Source organism: Pyxicephalus adspersus, chromosome 6 (assembly GCF_032062135.1).
Source record: "Pyxicephalus adspersus chromosome 6, UCB_Pads_2.0, whole genome shotgun sequence".
NCBI lineage: Eukaryota > Metazoa > Chordata > Amphibia > Anura > Pyxicephalidae > Pyxicephalus > Pyxicephalus adspersus.
This window is the reverse complement of record NC_092863.1, coordinates 94714873-94738694: the sequence shown is the minus strand read 5'-3', so window position 1 is coordinate 94738694 and position 23822 is coordinate 94714873. Positions and strand designations below refer to the sequence as shown.

At 40.3% G+C, this 23822-nt stretch overlaps 1 protein-coding gene across 2 annotated transcripts in view; it reads right to left on the bottom strand.

Annotated features, from left to right (window-relative positions):
* Nucleotides 1–5503: 5503 nt before the first annotated feature.
* FBXO4 (F-box protein 4) overlaps nt 5504–23822 on the bottom strand; it is a 25885-nt gene continuing 7566 nt past the window's right edge. For both annotated transcript variants that reach the window (XM_072416651.1, XM_072416650.1), the window contains exons 2-7: nt 23581–23813; nt 19357–19577; nt 14964–15039; nt 13709–13884; nt 11158–11333; nt 5504–9871 (exon numbers count right to left, since the gene is read on the bottom strand). In XM_072416651.1, coding sequence (XP_072272752.1) covers nt 9794–9871; nt 11158–11333; nt 13709–13884; nt 14964–15039; nt 19357–19577; nt 23581–23807 — 954 coding nt within the window. In that variant the 5' untranslated portion in view covers nt 23808–23813 and the 3' untranslated portion in view covers nt 5504–9793. The remainder of the gene's footprint in view (nt 9872–11157; nt 11334–13708; nt 13885–14963; nt 15040–19356; nt 19578–23580; nt 23814–23822) is intronic.

Genomic DNA, 23822 nt, shown 5'->3' with positions numbered 1-23822 from the left:
GCTCTCCAAGGCTGGAGAGGATACACTTTCATCAGTGAAGCTGGGTGATCAGGCTATTCTGGAATGGAAATTCTTTAAATGTCATTTGCTCTTTGTTAGCAAATGATTTCAATCCTGGGCCAGATCCATTTTAGGCTTGCTGGATCACTCAGCTTTACTGACGAAAGTGTATCCTCTACAGTCTTGGACAGCTTTAAAAAAATCAGACCCATTGTATCTATTGTTTGCTTTTAGATTGTAAGCTCTTCTGGGGAGGGTTCTCAGATCCTTCTGTGACATTGCTTGTATCAGTCTGTCATGTGCAAACCCTATACAGAGCTGAGTAACATGTTGGTGCTATATAAATAATCTTTATTATCAATAATAATAAATAATGTAATAATAATAATGTCAAACTTACCTCTTCACTAACGTGCAGGCGCCTCTCTCATGTGCATGTGGACAGTTCTGAGCCCATGTGCGCCTGCTCTTCCAGATTTATTCAGTATCATGCCTCCCACCAGCCAATCAGAAAATCGCCTCTTAATCATCCCTGGCTATTTAGCTAGATCAAACACTCCATTGTCTCCATTACTGCCGAGCCCCCTAGCTCTGCTGAGCATTTCCTCTTCACCTTTTGTTTAATTCAGCTCTTCCTCTTTTCATCTCCTGTGTTAACTCCTTATTGCCCAGTCTGTTGTTTCCCAGCCTATATTCCCTTGTGCTGTTCCAGTGTTCTTGTCTGTCTGTGGTTGTTCCTGTGTCACCTGTGCCTCCTGTTGCTTCCAGTGTTTCCAGTGTCTGCAGTGGCCCCTTTGTCACCAGTGTCTGTTTCATGGGTTTCTGGTTCCTAACCCCCAGCTTGTCCCTGACCTCTTTTACTTGCTGCCTGCCTCAACCCCGGCATTCCCTGACAATTCTTCCACCTAGTGATTTGGTACCGTGCATCATCCATCCCACCCTGGTGTGCCCAAGGACTGCAAGCTGGCAGTAACCAGCAGCGCAACATCCTCACCACTAGAGGCTCTGGAGAAGACCTGGTTACTGCTTAGGCTCTGTGCCTTGGCCCTTCTTAGGGCTCACACCACTTCTGTGCAAGCTGTAGCACCCCCTAGAGGCTCCATATCCCCAAGCGTGGCAATCTACTGCCATATCCCCTAAATACTACTAGCCACCAGCTCTGTGCCACTTGCAGCACCAGACAGCAGTGACACAGAGCCACAATGAAATTCAATGGGTCACATACAGCTACTTTAGTAACACTTTCTGCATTCACATGAATGGAACTTCTGACTAGCACTTCAGATGATACCTCTATTCCCCAGTTTTAGAAGCCTTACCACCAGCGAACAAAATCTGTTTCCACTTTTAAATGCATGGCGTTATTGCAATAGGCTAACACTAACAGAAAAAAAAACAAATTGTTGTGTTGCAGTTGTGAAATGCATCGGCCATATCTGTTCCAGAAATTATTCTTGCAGACATTTCCAAATTGTTCTCAGTAAGTCTCAATGTAAATCTTTTTTCTCAGACACTTTGATAGCAATGCATTCATGTGACAAAGAAGATGACTCACAGCCCAATTGTACCATTCTGTGTATGCAAAACAATTATGAAAATAAGGAACAGCAAGTTTAATATATTTGAAATGTATATAACAAATATTACTCATAAAATAACTACTCTCTGAAATGCAAAAAATGTACAAAGCCTAACTGGATGATTTTTGCTAAAGCTCTGTGCAGAGAAATATTTGGATTGTCAGTCAGAAGCTCATAGGACAAGGTGACAATGTGGAAGCAACGATAGGAGTGTTGTCATCCTTTACCAGAGGCAAGGAAGCTGCAAGAGGTCAGCAGCATAGAGATGCACAGTTCAGGGACAGGGATAAAATGTGGTCACTCTATTATTAATTTTATTATTATTATAATAATTAATAATAAACAGCAATTATGTAGCACCAACATATTACACAGCGCTGTACATTAAATTGGGGTTTCGAATGACAGACAGATACAGACAATGACATAGGAGGAGAGGACTCTGCCCATAAGAGCTTACAATCTAAGAGGTGGAGGAAGCAGCACACAATAGGAGGGGGATATGGAATGGTGGGAAGTAGTGAGGGCTTTTGGAGACAGAAGAAGATGGGGAGGCAAGTTTGAAAAGATGGGTTTTGATTGCTCTTTTAAATGAGCAGAAAGTAGGAGCAAGCCGAATAGGACGAGGAAGACCATTCCAGAGAGTTGGGGCAGCTCTAGAGAAGTCTTGGAACCGTGTGTGTGATGAGGTTATGAGTTAGGAAGTCATTAGTAGGTCATTGGAGGAGCGAAGAGAGCGGAAAACTGTCCAGCAAAAATCAGATTTCCTAGAATTTCCTACAAAAAGCAAATTCTATGCATCCTAGGTAATCAAAACAATTAATCCTGTAACCATGTAACCCAATTTATATATTTCGAAAGTTGCTACAAAATCGCAAATCTTTTATTCTGTGATGAATAAATTTTAAAAAATTTATTCTGTGTTTTCTGTGCATTCTATTTACCAGACATTTATTTTTGTGTTGAAAAAAAATGTCAGTGATCCCAGTGATGTTACTACTGCAGATCTGCATTACCTGTCAATAGAGGGTAAAGGAACAGAATTGGAAGCTTCATATTACAGGACTGCCATCTCGTGGCAAGTATTGGGTACTACACAAAGCACCACTGATCCAACACAAAAAGTAATACAGTCACATCTCACTATTGAACAATTCACTGCTGTAAAGGAGTCTAAACCACAGATTTGGCACATAATGAGTCAGATCATGTATAAAAAATGCTAGGAAAATTTCTCAAAAAAAAAAAAAAAAAAAATCTTCAAAAGAGAAATAATAAATATATATACAGTTGGGTATATATACAAAGGGGTGCTGAGAAGTTCCTGGCTTTGCCCCCTTCCAGAAGAAATAGAAAAATGAGTGTGGGGGCATATGTCATCCTAATATTTTAGTATATAACTGTGCAGGTCTTTGCGATTCTTATAGCTTTTTTATTTTAGTGAGAAGCTGTGATGGCAGAGGCACAAGCAAGTTTCACGTCGTTGGAGTTACGGGCCGTCATGAAATTTCTGTTTCTCCAGGGAAAGGTAGGACACTTCTCCCCCAGTGTTTGTGACATCTCAGTGTGAATATTTTTTGCTGACTTTCACTGGAGAAGCAAAAACTTTATGACGGCCCGTAACTCCAACGACTTGAAACTTGCTTGTGCCTCTGCCATCACAGCTTCTCTGACCCTGATTTATTAAAGCTCTCCAAGGCTGGAGAGGATACACTTTCATCAGTGAAGCTGGGTGAAGTCATTTGCTATACAGTCCTGGATCAGATCCATTCCAGGTTTGCTGGTTCACCCAGCTTCACTGATGAAAGTGTATCCTCTCCATCCTTGGAGAGCTTTATTAAAACAGGCCCAATGAATCAAAACTCACTAATAGGCCAAAATCAAAGCCTTAGTTTAATTTTAACCCATTTCATTAGGTTTCCATTTCATTCTATTTGTTTTCCTATACTGGGGGATTACACCAAACATTTGGATTTGTTTGAAAATGGGCAAAGCACTGATTCACTTGAAAGTGAATTGGGTAAATTGCCTGGCTGTTGATTCAAATGTGGTTTGTACCAAGCCAAAGTTCTATAAAATTTATTAAAGTAGACCTATACTGAGAGATTCTACAGTTGCAATGCCTGACCTGGTTCCAACAAAATCCAGCTTGCCCAGTTGGTGTTCTGATCCTTTGCTTTTAATACACTGATCCAGAATGAGGATGCAGCTCAGGTGTTCAGATAACGCATGCTTGTTTCAGGTATAAGATCATTTTTTTCAGCAATGGCAGCATCGATATTCTACACTCCCATACCTTGCTTGGGAACAACACTTTTCATCTGTCCACTATATACATTGGTGCATGAAAGTTTGTGAACCTAATAAACATGGAGGTGGCAGTGTTCTGGTTTATTGCACCTGGGCTCGGACAGCTTGTCATCATTGATGGAGCAATGAATTCTAAACTATATCAGAGAATACTAAATAAAAATTGTCAAGATTTTGATCTTTGAACTGAAGCTCATGCAGCACCTCATGCTCCTAAACACACATTCTACCAAATAATAGTTAAAGAAGAATAAAGTGAATGTTCTAGAATGGCGAAGTCTTGACTTTAATCCAATGGAAATGGGGTGGAAAGACCCAAAGCAAGCTGTGAGGAAACCTACCAACATCCAGGAACTGCAGCTGTTCTGTATAGAGGAATGGGCAAATGTCCATGTGTAGAACTGAAGTTACTGCACGGTGGTGACACCAAATACTGAGAAGCACAATTCAATTACTTTTGCCACACACACATATGTTATTGGATCATTTTTTTTTTCAATAAATACATGACCAATTAAATTATTTATGCTTTATTTGTTTAACTACATATAGGACTTGTTTGAAAATCATATGATTTTAGTTATAGTTAGGGTCCAACTATTGCTCACATGATGGGGTCAAGATGCTGATTGGGATGCAATCCAGTCTTTTTTCCAGTCCCTGCAGCAGTAGAAATTAGGTCATCACTAATGTATATCCCCTTTATTTTTAATAACTCTTTAGTTTGCACTTATTCCGATAAGTTTATTATCCCTAAGAGTACTATCCTCTTTTAGGGATAATAAATATAAAACTGAAGTTAAAGATGTTCTCCCATGCAGTTCTGCACCCCAGTGTGACGTTTATATTACTCTAGAAAGCTGCAATGGAGAAATCAAAGGCATCAGTGCTCCTGCTCCTGCATTGTTTTTACAGTGTCTGTAGTTACAGGGGTCAGTGGTAGTTTGTTTCAAAGCTTATTTATTTATTTTTTCAATTTGTAAATATTTCAGTACCCATTGCTTGGTTACAGGTTAACTCAAAGAAGATTCAATTTTTTTATAGTAACTTAATTCACACCCCATTTCTTGCATTTAGAATAAGTTGAGAACTGCAATACATTAAGATACATCATGGTGTTCTGAACTGATGTGAGTTTATATGTAATTTTGTTTTGTTTTTGAAGCAACCTGCTGGCGTTCCATACAAGTTTAGAGTAAGCTTCCCTCCCCGCACCCCTTTAAAATGCTCAGGATGAAGGGATGATATCACTAAAACCAGACGAAAAAAACTGTTTATTTCAAATTTTTTATGTGGTTTATTCAATTTCAATGTGCTACAACCTGTTGTAATAAACTACACTATACTGTATTAGACCATGCCCTGCCCACAATTGCAGCATGCCATGGGACATGAGTCAATTTGTTTTCCTATTTTGTTGGGAATGCTTTGGACAAATAGCGCTCAGTTGAAGATCATTTAAAACACTTCCATTGGCTCACCAGAGACTTCTGCAGACCAAAGCAATTGAATCTCTTCTTTGCTATTCTTTGCTAAAGTTAAAACCTGTCCTCAGTTTTTGTTGGATAGAGGAAGAGTTCATATTAAACCACTATAAAAATAATAGACAACCATTTAAAGTGGTACCAAACATTTTATTTCTTACAAAGGTTTTATGATAAAATAGGCACAAAAATAAAGTGATATTAAAAAGGATTTCTACAAAAACAAGCCCCTTTTCGGGAATATGGTAATGCACAGATTTCTGCCCAGTCACATGCAAATTAATTTTAGAAAATGAGGAGCTACAAATTGGATTTTACCTGTAGCGCCCCCTCCTGCAGAATGTGAAATAGCAACTCATGAATTAAAGTATACTGGGCATCTGCATGATATTGTGGGAAATGGTGAAGTTATACAGTATTATTATTTTGCAATAAATGTGAGAAAAATAACCGAATATCTTTTTCCTTGCTATTATAAATGATTCAGAAGAAGGGAAGCTGCTTAACAAAGGAAGGAAGAACTGTTCCTGGCTGCAAAGTGGTCAGTGCAGCTGTCACTCTAGCAGGAAGTGTTTACTGCCTGTTGTTTAGACAGAAGCATGACAACGTTACTACAGCAGTGAAAGATGCTCATTTTGTCATTTTGTTAAAAGAAGCACTTGGAATGAGCAAGAGGGTTTGTACGGCTGCATTCAGAAGTCATGGTCTGTATCTGTATGACATTTGCAATCCCTACTTAATGTACAGCGCTGCATAATGTGTTGGTGCTATATCAATCCTGTTTATTAGTAATATTAATAATAGAAAGAGAGCTGAATGTATTCTTACATGTAAGATGTAGTGTTTGCTCTATGGAGCAGTCTTAGTTTATGTATATAGCATTGACTGACACTGACAGGAGCTTGAAATCTGCCCAATTAAGCCAATTTTACCAAAAAAGTCCCCTTTAAACAGATTCAATTTGTACTCAACATTTATACAAGAAATGCATTTATATAAACAATTGACATATACTTACAAATGTAATGTAAAAAAATAAAACAGATTTATATAGAATAAGGCTGGGTACACACTCTCAATAACTGTTGGTGGAAAGGATCTTTCACGATCGTTTCCAACGACAAAAGACTGAACATGCGCTGTACATACATTACTGTTCAGCTTTATGGAGAGGGAAGGGGGAAGAACGACGGAGTGGCACCCTGCTGCGCTCTCCCTCCTTCACTTGTATTACGAACGTTCATGGATCCACCAGGACAGGTCAGGCGAGCGCTCAACACACATCAGATTCTCGTCCAATACCAGAGGTGATTATCGGACGAGAATCATTGGACGTATGAACGTAACGTACGTACGTACGTACGTACGTATAATGAAAATAGGTGCAAAAATAACCAAATGATCAAATGACACTGTATCAAAACTATAAAAAGTAAAGACATAAAAAAAGACAAATAGCAAAATAAAAATCACACTGTACTGTTTCACAGGTTGCAACCATGGAAAACCTCAGCAATAAATGTCTTTTTAATATTGAACAGAAATTAGGTTTTGCTTGTTGTCAAGTTTGTTAGCCAAAATTTCCCAACATTAGGGCCCATTCACAGCACAACGCTGTGAACTGTTGAGCTCCAGTGAAGTCTGAATTATAGTTAGTCTGTTTGAAAAAGATACAGGTTCATACTATTTAAACAATGGGATAATAAATGAACAGATTAGAAAACCTGAATATTCTAGACAGAAACCACTACACACACTTCATCCAAAGGAAGGAAAAAAAACCCTGGTTGAATTTACTCCAAATAGGGAAAAATTCCCAGCTGATCCCTGGTAAATGAATATTTCTCGGATCGAAAATCACTGGAGTCATTCTTTTTAAGCTTTATTACCCAGTTATATTCTGTGCTTCTAGAAAAGCATCCAGCTTTTTCTTAAAGCATTCTATAGTAGTTGCTAAAACTACGTCCTAAGGGAGCCAATTCTACATTTTCATAGACATTGCAGTGAAGAATCCCTTCCATATGAGGAGGTTTTGTATTTTCCCTTCAGATGCAAAGAGTGCCCTTTGTAATGATCTTAAAGTGAATAATTGGGAAGAGAGTTCTCTATATGGACCATTTATATATTTACACAGGGTGATCATATCCCCCCTTATATGTCTCTTCTCAAGGGAGAATAGATTCAGCTAATCTCTCCTCATAGCTGAGCTCCTCCATTCCTTTTATTAGTTTAGTTTCCCTTCTCTGCACTCTCTCCAATTCCACAATGTCCTTTTTGTGAACTGGTGCCCAAAACTGGACTGCATATTCCAGATGTGGTCTGACCATGGCTTTGTACAGGGGCATTTGTACATTGTGGTAATGCGTAAGTTATTGTAATGCAATAGAAGGATCTGTAATATAATGGACGGCTATAACAGACCTGCTAACAACTTTCTGCCATATATCACAATGTTGTCTGCATACAAGCCTGGATTTTAAGACCGCTGTAAGTTCTCTCAACTTTAACAAGGCTTAAACTCATTCATTTTACAAGCACTTTGCTGCCTTTAGACTGGAAAGGTGTTTGCATTGCAAGAAAAGTATGTTTGAGCTGCACTATGAACAAGCCTGTGTTTAACACCAATGCACAAGTGAACTTTCTTTCTTGATCCAGGTGCCCTGCCTTTATAAGAATGCAGTAGTCACCCTATAATTGGCAACAAATGTAATAAATAGCTTGGTTGGCTAATAAACCAAAGTTTCCAGATTCTGGAAACATTTGACAATGTAATTCGCTTTCTTATAAAAGAAAATGTTAGGTGGTTTATTTTGTATCTATTTCAACCAATTCTATAATTTTAGTAACAAGTAGAGGAAAGCAGTTGCAGAATCAGGGCACCAGTTTTAATTACCAATATTTATCTGCAGAATAAGCAAGTGCTTACCCTATAGCAGTGTTTTTAACCAGGAGTTTGTGAATATCGAGGGTTCCTCCAGAGGTTGCTGGGGGTTCCTTGACCAATGAGCAATTTGTGACTCTCAGGTCAGTTTAAGTGACACCAATGATGTTTATGGCTATCTGTAAGGGTGACATTCTTCCCAATGGCCACCACAGTGATGAACTGTGAGTTGTGTTTATAATAATTATAGAAGGGGTTCCCTGAGACCAGAAAGTTATATTAGGGTTCCCCATGTTAAAAAGGCTGCCCTAGACCAGTGGTCCCCAACCTTTCTGACAGGAGGGCCCGGTAACATAGAATAACATTTTGCCACAGCCTGATAAATGTACAGCTTACACCACTCTGCTATTCTCAGCAGCTCGGCCTTCTGTCAGCACACTAGCTGAGAGTAGCAGAGTATGGTAAAAGTGCTGTCAGGAGGCAGAGCTGCTGGCAATGGCATAGAAGTGTAAGCCTTACATATATTGCTCTGCCAATCTCAGCATCTGTGTAAGCAGTGTGACGGGAGCTGCCCAGGCTCCCGCTGGTTGTGCTCCTGCTGTTACACTGTCACTAGCTTTAGAGCAGTGTAAGGAGAGCTGCCGGCGGTACTGCTGCCAGCGCTTCTGCCTCCTGTCATTTGCGGCCCCCAACTCACCACCCACAGACCAGCACCAGAGGTTGGGTCCACTGCCCTGGACCATGCTTACAATATTAGGAAAAGCATGTACAATTTATACTTCATATTAATATATATACTTCTTATTTTAACATGGTTTGGCTTAGTGGGGAGGCTTTGTTCAATAAGGTGGACATAGGTCTCATGCCGTTGTTCAAATCCATTGCAAACTGCGGTATGTAGAGAGAAAACACAAAGTAGATCATAAATGTATTTAAAGCCCCCAAACCTATTTTTGATTGCTAAACCATTTTGAAACTGGAATGATATAGCTGTAACTTATTGAATATATATATATATGTAGTATATACCCATAACCATGGTGTGTGTTTCAGGTAGAATCTCTTGAATAGTGAGAGGGACACCACTGACAAAACCACATATTAGATAAGTGGAAGTACCTGTACAAATTGTACAAAACTAATGTACTAAACCAGGGATGTATACAATTTTTTTCAATAGTCATCCCATAATGCCTTTATAAGGCAGAAGAAGTACCAGAAGCCAGTTAGCCAAGGCAAAAAAAAAATAAAAATAGTACAAGCCAAGGCTGCTGAGTTTTTTTTTTTCTTTTGCCTGTGAATTCCTCTACAAATAAAATCCAATATTCCCTGTTGCCTTTTTAAAGTGTTTTTAAATTGCACCTTGTTTTTGAAGTCGATCGATTTGCCTCCCTGGCAGACAGATATCCCTATGATGGTTCCTACAGGCTCCAGCAAAAAAATAGATCTGTTCTTAAAATGAAGTTGAAAGAGTCAAAACGTGAAAATAAAACACATACGTAGTAAAAATATATTCCAGAATTTTGCGTCGTTCAAATTTACTTGCCAACTTCACCAAGTATCCATTCAATGCCTTCTAATAGTCCGTACAGAGTGGAAGCCACTGCATTCTGCACCTGTATAATATAATTATTAGAAAAGATGAGAAGGGCTAATGTGTCTAGAGGATATAAATTAAATTATTTACACCTGCTTAACACTAATTAGTGTTAAGCAGAGCACTATGTGCTGCTATGAAGTAGGCATTGCTTTTAAATGAATGGGCTGCCTTTCCTCCCTGCACAGCAGCACACAGATCATCAATGCGCTGCACTACTAAGTCTGCTTCAATGGTAAGTAATAGCAAAACGTGTAGATTGTAAGCTAATCAGGGCTGGGTCCTCTCCTCCTCACTGTCACTGTCTGTATCTGTCAGTCATTTGCAGACCCTATTTAATATACAGCGCTGTGTTTTATATTGGCACTATATAAATATTTTTTTTATTATTATTAATAATAATAGCATTCATTTTTCCCCAATGCTTAAAGCTACAGATGTGAATGATGATATAGATTAGATCTTAAAAGTTTAAAAAGTGTTTTAACTGCTTGTTCCAAATATGTAAATACTTTAGTATGAATAGTCTGGGCACAGGGTAACTTTAGGCTGCAAAGAATGAGCAGCCATATATATTTATGGGTATTGGTAACTAAGCCAGGTGAAAAAATCAGAGTATTTGCCATCGTGCAGCTCAATTTTACCTGGAAAACGGATTAAAGGGCCTGGATATGGCCACGAATAACTGTTCTTTACAGTCACTCATCTCTTTTTAGGAAAATAGGGGGTTATCAGTGCTTCAACAATTGCTCAGTTCCAAACAAGTATTCATCAATCTTTTTCTCCTTGTTGCGCTGGGTTTGTGATTTAGAAGCACTGAAGCCATAAGGTAAGCATGGAGCCAAGAAAATCGATCTCTCAAAAAAAAAAAAAAAAAAAAAAGAGCAGCAATAGCAGCCTATATATTTCTCTGATGACAATTTACCATTGAAGGCTGGAAGTGTTCAAGTTCACAGTGGTAATGTTGTGGTAATGCACAATTAAAACACAGCTTGTAACCTACAACACACAAATCTAAAGGATTAGTGGGTTGCAGGTGCGCCTGTAATACTGCTCAGAATATACAGGTTATATACATTTCTTTCTCAGAAACTTATCCACTCTCACTTCTTCCTGTTGACTTCTTTCTTTGTTAAGATGCGCTAGAAAACAACCCAAAAATCACTAGTTTGCAATGCCTTGGTGAACTTTCAATATTCACACAACTACTCTTTGAATTTTAAATTGCTGATAGACCAGTTGAAGGGGTGGGGGTGTCATCACATTTATTTTAAAGGAAAACCAAAGAAAAATTGTGAATATTACCATCCACTGTTGAGTTAACTTGCCCAAACACAAGTCATGGGCCAGGTACACGCAGGGAATCCTCTTGGACTCTGGGTTAGTGACACAAGCCAGAACCAACAAAGGTTTTCGTTGAGCGCCCTGATGAGAATCCATCATGGTCATGATCTGGGCTACCTCTTCTTCACGATTATGTCCTACAAATGAACATCACAGGAGAAACCATGGCATAAGTGGCATGTATCAAATACAACGCAAGGCATGTATCACATAGAAACACATAAAAGCTCCCAACACTAATAAATGTGTAGCATTCTGCAATGTGGAGCAACAGCAAAACATACACACAGCAGGAGACTGTGTATTCATGTTACAGTAGTGTGAATTAAATGGTGTTTGTTAAAAAACAATATCTGCTTCATTGTTAAATTCCATATATTTCCCGTATGCATCCTTACTTTTATTTTGACACTTTTTCACTTTGACAGGAGTATTCAACTAAATCTCATTGTTGCAGCATATAACTAGTCAGAATTTTCCATGGTGTAACTCATTATAAACGCATTTCCCATACAAAAGAGTCATGTGACTGGTAACCACACCATTGGCTTAACCATGTGACATCTCCTTGTAATGTCCCAATTTATTCTTGTAACATAGAGAAACCCTGAAATTTGTCTTGTATTGGCAGACAAGGACAGAATAGCTCCAGCATTCTCCAATAACCTGTTCCTTTGTGCTGCTTTGTTTGCAAACTTGCATTGAAATCAACATTGCATTCAAAGGGTCAGACCAATTAAGTTAGGAGGTGGAACCTGCTGGGATAAATTATTCTCCTGGATCATATTTATATACAGGTAGTCCCTGGGTTACATACGAGATAGGGACTGTAGGTTTGTTCTTAATTTGAATTTGTATGTAAGTTGGAAAATGTACATTGTTTTAATAAATGTAATAGGACAGATGTTTGTCTCAGCATAATATTAGGCAGCGAGGTGTCAGTTACTGTATAAAATCCTCAATGTGAGTTAATCAAAGAAAAACAAATAAAAACTTTATGGGGCCTAGGCATTCATTAACTTCTGGAGCAAGCTGTTCTTTTATGAAGAGTTACAAGTTGTTACAGATCAGCTCAGCTTTTAAGATCACCCAAAACTTCAGCTGGGTTTAGCAAAAGGTTTTTTCTGCTAATCATGCAAACCCTCCCGCCCTACAAGCTTCTGTCCTGTGAGTAGGGAAGCCTTGTTCGTATCTAGGAGTCATCCATATGTTGGATTCCTTAACTCAGGGACTACCTGTATACATAACTAAAAATATCATATGTATGTTTCATAAATACAGGAAAGCTGTCCATGGCTGCTCTCGTGTGACTGGATGAACGAACATAAACCATGGCAACAGGGCTTACAATCACAGAAGGGGAGAGAGACATACTTATAGGTTGACCAAAAACTATTATGGGTAACAAGTCCCAACAATTCTCGAAAACTAAGATGTCAGTTGTGATTGGCCCTCTAATCTAACCAGGCAAAACAGGTTTTATAGTTGAAAGCCTTAAATGTTTATTCAGGTATTCATTTTGTGCCGCTTACCCCATAACTATACTTATGCCTGCAGTCAACCTTAAGTAATATTTCCTTTGCGTAAAAACGGCCAGTGTGCTCAAAGCTGGGTACGCACGTCCAATGGTTCTTGCCCGATAATTGGATCAGGGCCGATATCGGAGGCGAATCTGGCACATGTACAGCACCCTTCGTCCATCGTCTGGATCCACAGATGATGGACGACGAACGATCGTAACGCAAGGGAAGGAGAAGAGCATGCAGCAGGGTGCCGCTCCATCGTTCTCCCCCTCCCCTCTCCATAGAGCAGAACGATGCTGTATGTACAGCAATCGTTCATGCATCGTGCAGTCCTATGTCGTTGGAAAGGTCATGAAAGATCCTTTCCAACGACAATCATTGCACATGTGTATGCAGCTTTACAATTTCTCAGTGTAGCCTCTCTCACACATAATGAAGCATGAGATGGAGGCTACACAACAGCAGAAGAATGTGCACTGCCTAATGGATCTGAAGAAATTATGCAAACTCGCTAATGCTCAAATCTGCTCCAAGTGCACCCAGGATGTGGGCAGGAGCTTGATGTAAAATAAATGACTGCTGGGTTTTCATTTTAACTAATAATGCTGGAGAAGTTGGAGGCATAAGAGTGACAAAGGGAAGTTGCTCACTGGGTGATTGTATAGTTTGAAGAAGGAATAGATTACTTCTGCTTGTTCTAAACAAGCATTAACCCTGGCATTGACTGGAGGAGAGGGTTGGGAGTTCAGCTTTAAAGAGCTGTACTACAGGCAGCACACAATGGGCCTGATTTATCTCTCTAATGACTGGAGAGGATAGACTTTCAACAGTGATGGGTGATCCAAAGTCTTGGATAACTTTAATAAATCAGGCCCAATAACTCATTATGTTTGTTCCAGATTGCAATAGAAGAACCAGCAACAACCATAACCTGGACACAGCAAGTCAGGAGGAAATGTATAAGCTGGCAGCCACAAACTACATCTTACGTTTATGTGCTTCTGCGTTTGCCACGTATATGAAGCCCTCCACAACTCGGCACACTTCCTTTACTTGTGGGATGAGTGCGTAGGGCATATTCTGATCTCCATTTTGAGACCTGTCTGCAAGGAACATCCTATTGGCTGTTGAAGTTTGTTCTGCTCGCGCCCTGTCACGCTCTGTGCTAAAAGAGAAGCATAGAAAAGTTTACAATAGATTTATTACAAATACCTTACTGCATCCAGAGCTATATTAAATATTTGTGTAGAAATCAAGCAAAGAACCTGTGTTTATTTGTATTCTGCTATGGAGATTGGTCTTGGTGATCGCAGTCAAAGCAACAAAACGTGCTGAAACAAATCTTCCTTTGACACCCCAGTTTTCATGACAGAAGAAGGAAAATCTCCTTTGCTGCTCCAGGACAGGAAGCAAAGGGAAATCTCCCCAAAGAAACAGACTTTAATAATAACAGACGGGGTTGATTATGATATAATAAAAAACACATTCTGACTTCTTATACAGTCAGAAGGTTTCCAGTAGAACCAGTAGCCGAGATTTAGCAGAAACCAATGGTACTCTGATATGTTCATCTATAGCAGGGGTGCCCACACAATTTTGGCTTGAGAGCTACTTTTAAAATGACCAAGTCAATCTACCAACAACAGAGTCAATAAGAACAAGGTGAGAAGATACGGCCTCCCACATTTCCCTGATCCCATTATTACTGAGTCTGAGAGAGAAACAACTAAGACTGTCCAAGTCCACAGAAGAATTGTACTAAGTTCTCCTAAATGGATCAATCTACCTGCTGAGTTCCAGCCTGTATGTTGAACATTAAAAAAAAAAAAACGGCAAATGGTGAACATGCCATACATTGACTTATTCAGGTTTTCTTTATTAGAAACCAGACATTATTTTTCAAGCATTCCGCATCATTTTTGCACATGGTTTGACCGGATTTATTAAACCTCTCTAAGGCTGGAGAGGATACACTTTCATTAGTGAAGCTGGGTGATCCAGCAAACCTGAAACAAATCTGGTCCAGAATTGAAAACATTTGCTAACAGATACCAAATAACTTTTAGGAAATCCATTCCAGGTTTGCTGGATCACCCAGCTTCACTGATGAAAATGTATTCTCTCTAGCCTTGAAGAGCTTTAATAAATTAGGGCCATTGCGTCCACGCATATCATAGTTGTTGGACTGATATCTAGCAACAAAATTAAACCCCAAACAATTATAATGTTTTGTTCAGTACTTACCGCGGAGCTGAGAAGAGGGTTAAGATGTTAAATTTATGTTGGTTGTTCAGTTGAAAAGTTACACCAGAGCCAATGCCTGCATGTAAAAAAAATAATAATAAACAGAAATAATGGAAAATAAAAGAGACCTTACTGTTTAGAACTGACTGCTATTATTAATAAAAAGGATTTATATAGCGCCAACATATTACGCAGCGCTGTACATTAAATAGGGGTTGTAAATGACAGACAGATCTAGACAGTGACATAGGAAGAGGCGAATACCCTGCCCCGAAGAGCTTACAATCTAGGAGAGATGTAAATCAGCTTATAAATGAGGAGACCCTGCCAAGATCTAGATTTCATCAAACAGATTTGCTATATTTTTTTGGGAAATTTTGGAAACGCTCCCTACTTTAATTGATGGCCAGCTAGAGGAGTGTAAAGTCAGACATTGGAAGATGAAAATGCTGTAGACCTTGCTTCCCACCACTGCCAGCACATGAGCCCCAAGGAACTTCTGATCGATAAAACTTTCCTGTTTTACCCACCTTTTCATGAGGATTTGGATATTATGTCCTATATAAGTTACTAATATGGGAACAGATAAAACTTTAACTCTAATAACAAGACAATTTCTTAACATCACTTGGAGGTACCAACTACATAACTAACATTCTCTCCCTCCCATTTATCTAGAATTACTCAACACAGTTAATAAATACTATTGCAGTCTCTACAATTCCCCTGAGGAATCCCATAGGCGAAACGCTTTAGGCTGCGATACTCACATCTCTGTCAAACCGCGGTCCTGCTTAGGAGAAACACATGCTAATATTGTTCGAAGATGAACTTTACTTATCTTTGAAGCTTTTAGGCCCAATGCAGTAATGTTATGTCATATATTTTATGTCTTGTGATTGATCATTTTGTTATGTATTATGTACCTGACTTTATTTGAATAACAAAAACGTATTGCCTTAAAAACCCTGCTTTTTCCTTCATTGGTTTTTTCCTATGTATTTGTTATTACTACATAACGAAGGGTCTGGCATTACTTATTGTATAGTTCTATATTTATAGACATTTGGCCCCTACTCACTATGTTTTCATTCTTCCTAATGGCCAACACAGTAATATACTGTAAGATGTGGATATTGTCATTATTAATAATATTAATAATAAACAGGATTTATATAACGCCAACATATTACGCAGCGCTGTACACTAAATAGGGTTTGCAAATGACAAACATAGACAGTGACACAGGAGGACCCTGCCCCGAAGAGCTTACAATTTATGAGGTAGGGGAAGTAACACACAATGGGATGGGAGATATGTAGTGGTGAGAAGTAGTGACGGTTTCAAAAGACAAAAGAAGATCGGTAGGCAAGTTTGAAAAATGGGTTTTGAGTTCTCTTTTAAATGAGCAGAAATAAGGAGCAAGCCGAATAGGATGAGGAAGACCATTCCAGAGAGTTGGAGCAGCTCTAGAAAAGTCTTGGAGCCGTGCATGTGAGGAGGTTATGAGTGAGGAAGTCATTAGTGGGTCATTGGAGGAGCGAAGAGAGCGCCTGGAGGAGTATTTTTCCATCAGGTCGGAAAGGTAAGTGCGACATGAACTGTGGAGGGATTTGAAGGCAAAGCACAGGAGATGAATTTGATTCTAAGGTGAAATGGAAGCCAATGGAGAGAACTACAATGAGATGCAGCAGAAGAGGAGCGGAGGGAAGGATGGATGAGTCTGGCTGCAGAATTCATGATAGATTGTAGAGGAGAGAGTCCGGTTATTGGAATACCAGAGAGGAGGAGGTTACAGTAGTCCAGACGAGAGATGATAAGAGCGTGTACAAGGAGTTTGGTGGTCTCTGGGGACAGGTAGGGGCAGATTTTGGAGATGTTGCGTAGGTGAAAGTGACAGGACCTAAAAATGTTCTGAAAATTGAGGGGTAAATGAGAGGGCAGAATCAAAGGTGACATCAAGACAACGTGCCTGAGGGGAGGGCCGAATAACAGCGTTGTTAACAGTTAGATATATGTCAGGGGAAGATTTGGAATTTGAGGTGGGGGGGATGATGATGAGTTCTGTTTCTGACAGGCAGCAAAAGGCAGTCCTTATCCAGGACTGAGGGAGACAGTCAGTTAGAAGGTAAGAAGGGGTCTAGCGACGAGTTTATTCAGGATAGAGAGAAAAATGGCATGCTTGAAAGCGGAGGGGTATTTACCAGTAGAAAGGGAGAGATTGAATAGTTCGGTTAGGACAGGACCAGGGTGGAGGAATGGGCACGGAGTAGATCAGAGGGACAGGTAGTAGATGGAAATGATGAAAGAAGAGAGGAGACTTCATCCACAGTAATAGGGCTGAGGGAGGCCAGTGATGATTTACAGGTGGAAGGGTGGGTATGGTTGGAATGGCCCGGTGAGCAGAGACATCAAGCCTGATTTTGTCTATTTTATCTCTAAAGTAGGTGGCAATATCTTGGGCAGAGAAGGTTGTTGTGGGGGGAGCAGGTGTGGGGTTTAGGAGGGAGTCAATTGTTGAGAGGAGGCTGCATGGGTTGGAAGCTTGAGAGGAAATGACAGTGGAGAAATATTTTTGCTTGGTGAGAGTGAGCTCAGTGTTAAAGTATTGTAGTCTGGCTTTGTAGTCCATGAAGTCAGCGCTGAGGCCAGATTTTCTCCACTTGCGCTCAGCTGCACGAACAGACCTTTGTAGCTCTTTGGTGTGATTGTCCTGCCAGGGTCAGGGGTTGGCAGGACGGGGGTAGCGGAAGGTGGCAGGGGCAACTTTATCCAAAGCCAAAGAAAGATAGTGGTTGAACCGAGTGGCGACTTTATCTGGAGATGTGATTTTAGAGAAGGTGGGGGTTAGGGACGTAAGGCTGTTTCAGAATAGGTTGTGGTCAAGGTTACGGATATCTCTCTGCCATTACCAGGTCTGGGATGTGGCAAGATTTCGATAGGTTGAAGGCGATAAGGTTGTAATCAGAAAGGGGAAATGGCGAGTTGTCAAGAAGGGTGAGGTTGCAATGTTTGGAAAATACCAGGTCCGGCGATGTGTGGGGCTGAAAATGTTCTGTGTAAGTCTAAAGGAGGAGGTAATGGAGAGCAGTTTGGCTGAGAAAGGATGGTTGGGCTCATCCACTGCAACATTAAAATCCTTGAGGATGAGGGAGGGCAGGCCATGGAAAAAATATGTGGGAATCAGGAGGCAAAGTTATCCACAAATTGTGATACTGGGCCAGGGGGATGGTAGACAACAGCAAGAATGAGGGGTAAGGGGCTAAAGAGACGGACAGAGTGGACTTCAAAAGAGGTGAAAATGAGAGAGGGTGGGGTAGGAAGGACTCTGTATGTACAGTTAGGTGAGAGAATGAGACCCACACCACCCCCTACTTTGTTGCCAGGTCTAGGGGTATGTGTGAAGTGCCTCCATAGGAGAGAGCAGCAGCAGAGGCAGAGTCAGAGGAAAGCCAAGTTTCAGTGAGAGCCAAGAAGTTCAGAGATTTAGAAAGGAGAAGATTTATGTATGTATGTGTGTATGGAGGTTAATTTATTTGCAACAGATCTGACATTCCATAGACTGCCAGAGAAAGGGGGTAAGAACTTTTAGGTGGGGTGAAAGGGGACGAGGTTAGGAGAAGGGAGTATCTTGCTGAAAGTGTATGAAAGAGAGAGACTGTGGGGGGAACCAGAGTTAGGGGAGATGTCACCAGAAAGTAGCAGTAAAGAAAAAAGGTGCAGGATCACAGACAGAGAAAGCAGGAGAGTGAAGGAACAGATAGATAATGAGTTATCAGACTGGGGAGGAGAGGGAATAAGTACCAGCAAAGAGAGTGCAGGTTGAAAAATACATTTTAACAGATAACTGAAACCCATATGTACCACAGTACAATAAACAGTGTGGCAAACAGCCCATGTGTAGGGGAATACAATTGTATACACAGGGATGAATTTTTGCAGGCAGAATGGAAGACGTGCCATAGACAATTGTTATTAATAGCAGGGGTTCTCAAGGGGTTTTAAAGTTATTTAAAGCAATTATTATTGCAAATATTAAAGCAATTGTTATTTAAAGCAATCCCCCAACATTATAAAGTTTTAGAGACATGGCTGTATAGTATTCTTGCTGCTGGTGATTTCTCACACACAACAGGATTGCTAGTTTGACATGGACCTTAATGCCAACCAGTAGAAACACTGTGCCTTAAAGAATGATTCAGTCAAATAACAAACATGCACCCCTAAAAATTGGTAAGTATATGGTGTTGAAAACACTAGACCGGTATATATTCACCTAGTTGAGGGGGGGGGGGGAGAAAACACAAAGGCTGGTATAGATTTACTTACCATTACCAAATAGCAAGTCTTACATTACATTCACAAGTTTAACAAATCTTCATGTGGGACTCACCATCAATCTGCCTTTGCAGTATGCCAACCACAGGTAAAAAATCTGGAGAGGTTACCATTCGGATGAGCAAGGAATCATCCAGCTGCTCCAGGCCAGGACCAAACATGGCAAAGCGAGGTTCTGCATGCATGACCAGGGACTGTAGGAATGATGTCACTGCGCCATAAATGGGGTTCTTGGATCGGATGGACTTTCTGGTATTTGGGCTGCTCCTCAAGTAGCTGTGAACAAGGAAGAAAAATCTGTTATGTCTTTCTGTGTATATACATCATGAGACCTGAAATCTGAAGTGAATTATCAGACAAGCATCATCTGATATGTGTACATAGCCTTACCTACATCCTCACCCAGGTCTGTTATTCCTTTCCTCCAGATGAAAATGCTGCCAAACACCCTCTATTCCTGGCTGCACATCTCACAGTGCTACACACCCAAAATCTATCAACAAAGCCTCATATACTGTGGGTAGTGGTCACAACTACCTGATAGGAGATGGGAGGTGAATGTTAATAGATGAGGTTTTCTTGTTTTCATTTTTTTAATTGGTGATTTAGTGCAATATAAACATTTTTTATCAATAAACTTTTGTAATGATTAAAGCAGATGTAAACTAAAATGTTTACTTTCCATAAAAGGGTAGACGACCAAAACAAAGTTGAAGCCCTTCCCATTCTGCCTTGATCACAGTGGGGATCTGAAGACAGAATAGGAGCGCAGAGCCTCCCGGGATACTTACATCACACATCCAGCAAGGCTCCTGGCTGCTCCTTCTGTGCATTTTGGGCATGCGCAGAAGGGGCATTTTCCTTTACAAAGGGAAAAGAGATGCCGATTTCACGCATGCACAGCCAGATCGGCTCTCTTTTTTTCCCCTTTACAGCAGACTAAGTCACCCAATGTCACACCTGCACAGTACGAGATCAGGTGATGTAGCAAGAAGAAGGAATAAGAAAGCTGAAGATGGTGGAGCTTGACGCTTCCTCCACGCTCGGACCAAAGAGAATTCCAGGAAGGCGCAGGACCCAATCGAGGACTTCTCCAGCACGATCGAGGGATCTCCAGGGTTAAAAGTAAGTGTGGTTTTTTAAGTTTAGTTCTGCTTAAAGTAGAACATATCTCATGCAAACTTTATATAAACCAATTTTTTGTATATGTAACCATGCATGTGTTTCATTATTCACAATACTACATCCCAAATATACGTTTTAATAAATTACAGAAACCAAAGGACTTCCTAGGTACAAAAATAAAATTAATCATATTTATTGGAATACCCATTACCATTTTATATTCCAAAAGCGGTAACCCTGAGTCACACTTGGGGTAGGAAAAAAAAAATCCAACCTGCGCCCGAGGATCCAGAGGCATGGCCTGGTGGGTAATTTAAAAGCAGATTATATTGATCACAGTAAAATCTAATAAATAAAAAATGCAAACGTACAGCTATTAGTGCATCCAACAGCTTTGTCCGGTGCCCTGATTTACAGTTTGTCCACTACCAGCCATGACCTTTGCTTGAACTTTTCCAGACCTTTTCCTCATTTCCTCATTTGAACACTTGTCTCTGACTTTAAACGTTCCAGACTTCTTACTAGAGACGTGACCACATTCATGGCATCCAAAAGGCATCTCGCCAGCACAAAAGCTGGTTTTGAACAACTAGAAAGCAGCGATAGCGATCTGGAGTCATTTGTGCAATCGAGCGATAGTGATTCACCAGGAAACTTGTCATTAGACGCTCGATTCCAAATGACTCCAAATCGCTATCGCTGCTTTCTACTTGTTCAAAAACAGCTTTTGTGCTCGCGAGACGCCTTTTGGATTATTATTATTATTATTATTATTAAACAGGATTTATATAGCCCCAACATATTACGCAGCGCTGTACATTAAATAGGGATTGCAAATGACAGACTAATACAGACAGTGATACAGGAGGAGAGTGTAAGCTGAAAAGCAGGAAGACAGAAGGAGGCACAGGAGGACTCGCAGGGACGCCAGACCAGAGAGGGGACTCGCGAGGACACCGGGCGCTGCAGGTAAGTACTGGTACCCGGCATACAAGACGACCCCTGACTTTGTCATAGATTTTTCGGGGTTGAAAAGTCGTCTTGTACGCTGGAAAATACGGTACTTGCCACTTATTTCTTTGCCACAGTCATGCCAGAGTACAAATTTACCCTGATCATGAAATATTTACACTTTGCCAACAATGAAGACATTGATGAGACTACCCATCCTGCACCAAAACCCCAAAAAATATGGGAAGTGTCTTAAATGATTCTAAAAAATTTCCAGCAAACCTATGTGCCAGAAAGGGACATCAGCATAGATGAAAGTCTAATGGCTTACAAGGGGAGGCTCAGCTGGGTCCAATACATTGTATCAAAGAGGGCACGATTTGGCGTGAAAACGTTTATGTTGTGCAAATCCTCATCTGGCTACATCTGGAATTCCATCCTTTACACTGAAAAAAGGGACAAAATTCAACACAAAATACATCAACGATTGGCAACATCTTCAGTGCTATCCCTCACTGAGCCATTGCTAGATCAGGGCTATTGTGTCACATCCGGTAACTTTTACACCTCTCCTGAACTTTCTTCTGCAAGAGTTCCTTCTGAAGAGTTCCTTCTGCAACACAGAACCGATGCCTATGGAACCGTTGGCTAACCGTATGGCTAACCGGCGCAACCTGCCATCACTGTTTGCAAAAGGGAAGGTGAAGACAGGAGAAATTGTTGCCTGGCAGAAAGGAAAGATGATGGCCCTGAGATGGCGTGACAAGAAAGATGTGTGCCTGATGAGTACCGTCCATGATGCCTCCACTGTTCTGGTACACACAAAACGTGGGAAAGAAGTGATGAAGCCACAGGTGGTGATTGACTACAACAATACCATGGGAGGTGTTGACAGATCTGATCAAGCCATGACATTCTACCCAGCGATGAGGAAACAGCAAAAAAAGTACTAAAAGAAAATCTTCAGGCATCTTGTTGAGCAATGCCTATGGAATGCCTACATTCTCTACCAACAAAAGAGTGACAGGCCTGTGAATCATTCTGACTTCATTTGGAAAGGTTCTGAATGTATTGTCATTACCAAACACCATCAATGAATAGACCTGGACGTCGTGCTGATACAGTTGTCAACCCGGAACGCCTGACTGATCTCACCAACCGAGAAAAAGGCGGCACTTACAAGGCGTGGTTTGTTGCTCAAAGACCGATGACAGTGGGGGAAAGACCCGAAAGGAAACCAGGTTTTATGGTCCCGATTGTTATGTTGGACTTTGTGCAGCACCCTGCTTCAAAATCTAACATAGCCAGGATGTCTACTAGACGTTTCATTTAAATTTATCAATACCACTCTTGTTTGGACAAATTTCAGTGTTTTTGATTTGATTCATTTTTTTTAAAATATAATTATTATTTATATTATAATTTATGATCTGTGTTTCAAACTTTATCATACAGGCCTAAAATATTAAACAGCAAATTTCCATGCAAAACAATGTACTGCTTTTGACATAAAATACTGACATAATCAGACCGCCGGGGAGGTTAAAATTTACATAAATGTATGCGTACAAAACCATTTCATTACATATATATCCCATGCATAAACATTGAATAATAAACCACACAATAATGTATGACTCATCATTCAGTTCAGCCATAATAGCTCAATACTAGGGAATGTCCAAACACCGCAGAGGCGATCAGGACAGAAAAGAGAAGTGCTGCACTTCAAATAAAAAAAATAAATACAATTTTTACTTTAAATAACACATACATGTACAGGGCAGGACGGTGACTCAGTGGTTAGCACTCTGGCCTTTGCAGTGCTGGGTGCAAGGTTCAAATCTCAGCCAGGACAATATCTGCATGGAGTTTGCCGGTTCTCCCTGTGTTTGTGTGAGTTTCCTCCGGGTACTCCGGTTTCCTCCCACATCCCAAAAACATGCAGTGAGGTTAATTGGCTTCCCATCTAAAATTGACCTTAGACTTTACTAAAGACATATTACTATGGTAGGGACATTAGATTTTGAGCTCTTTTGTGGAGCTAGTGACATGACTATGGGCTTTGTACAGCGCTACGTAATATGTTGGCGCTATATTAATACTGGGTGACAATAATAAAATACATTCATGTATATTTTAATGGTTATTTAAATAAATATGATTCATTTTATTTTTTGTGCCTAAAAGTGGAATGACTCACATGGACATATAATTGGTATCCATCCGCTCGGATTCAGACAGGCAGGAGCTCAGGACTTTTACATCAGGCAAGCTATGGCAGTCGATGGACGTCCACGTGGGAAGATCCCGGAGAAGGAAATATTTCCAAAGAAGCCGGTCTTGCACCATTTCATTCCAGTAACGGTTGGTCATCCCCAGCCTGCACAGGTCTTGTGGTGTGAGGAATGATAATATGTGCAGCTGCATGTCAGCCTAGAAAAA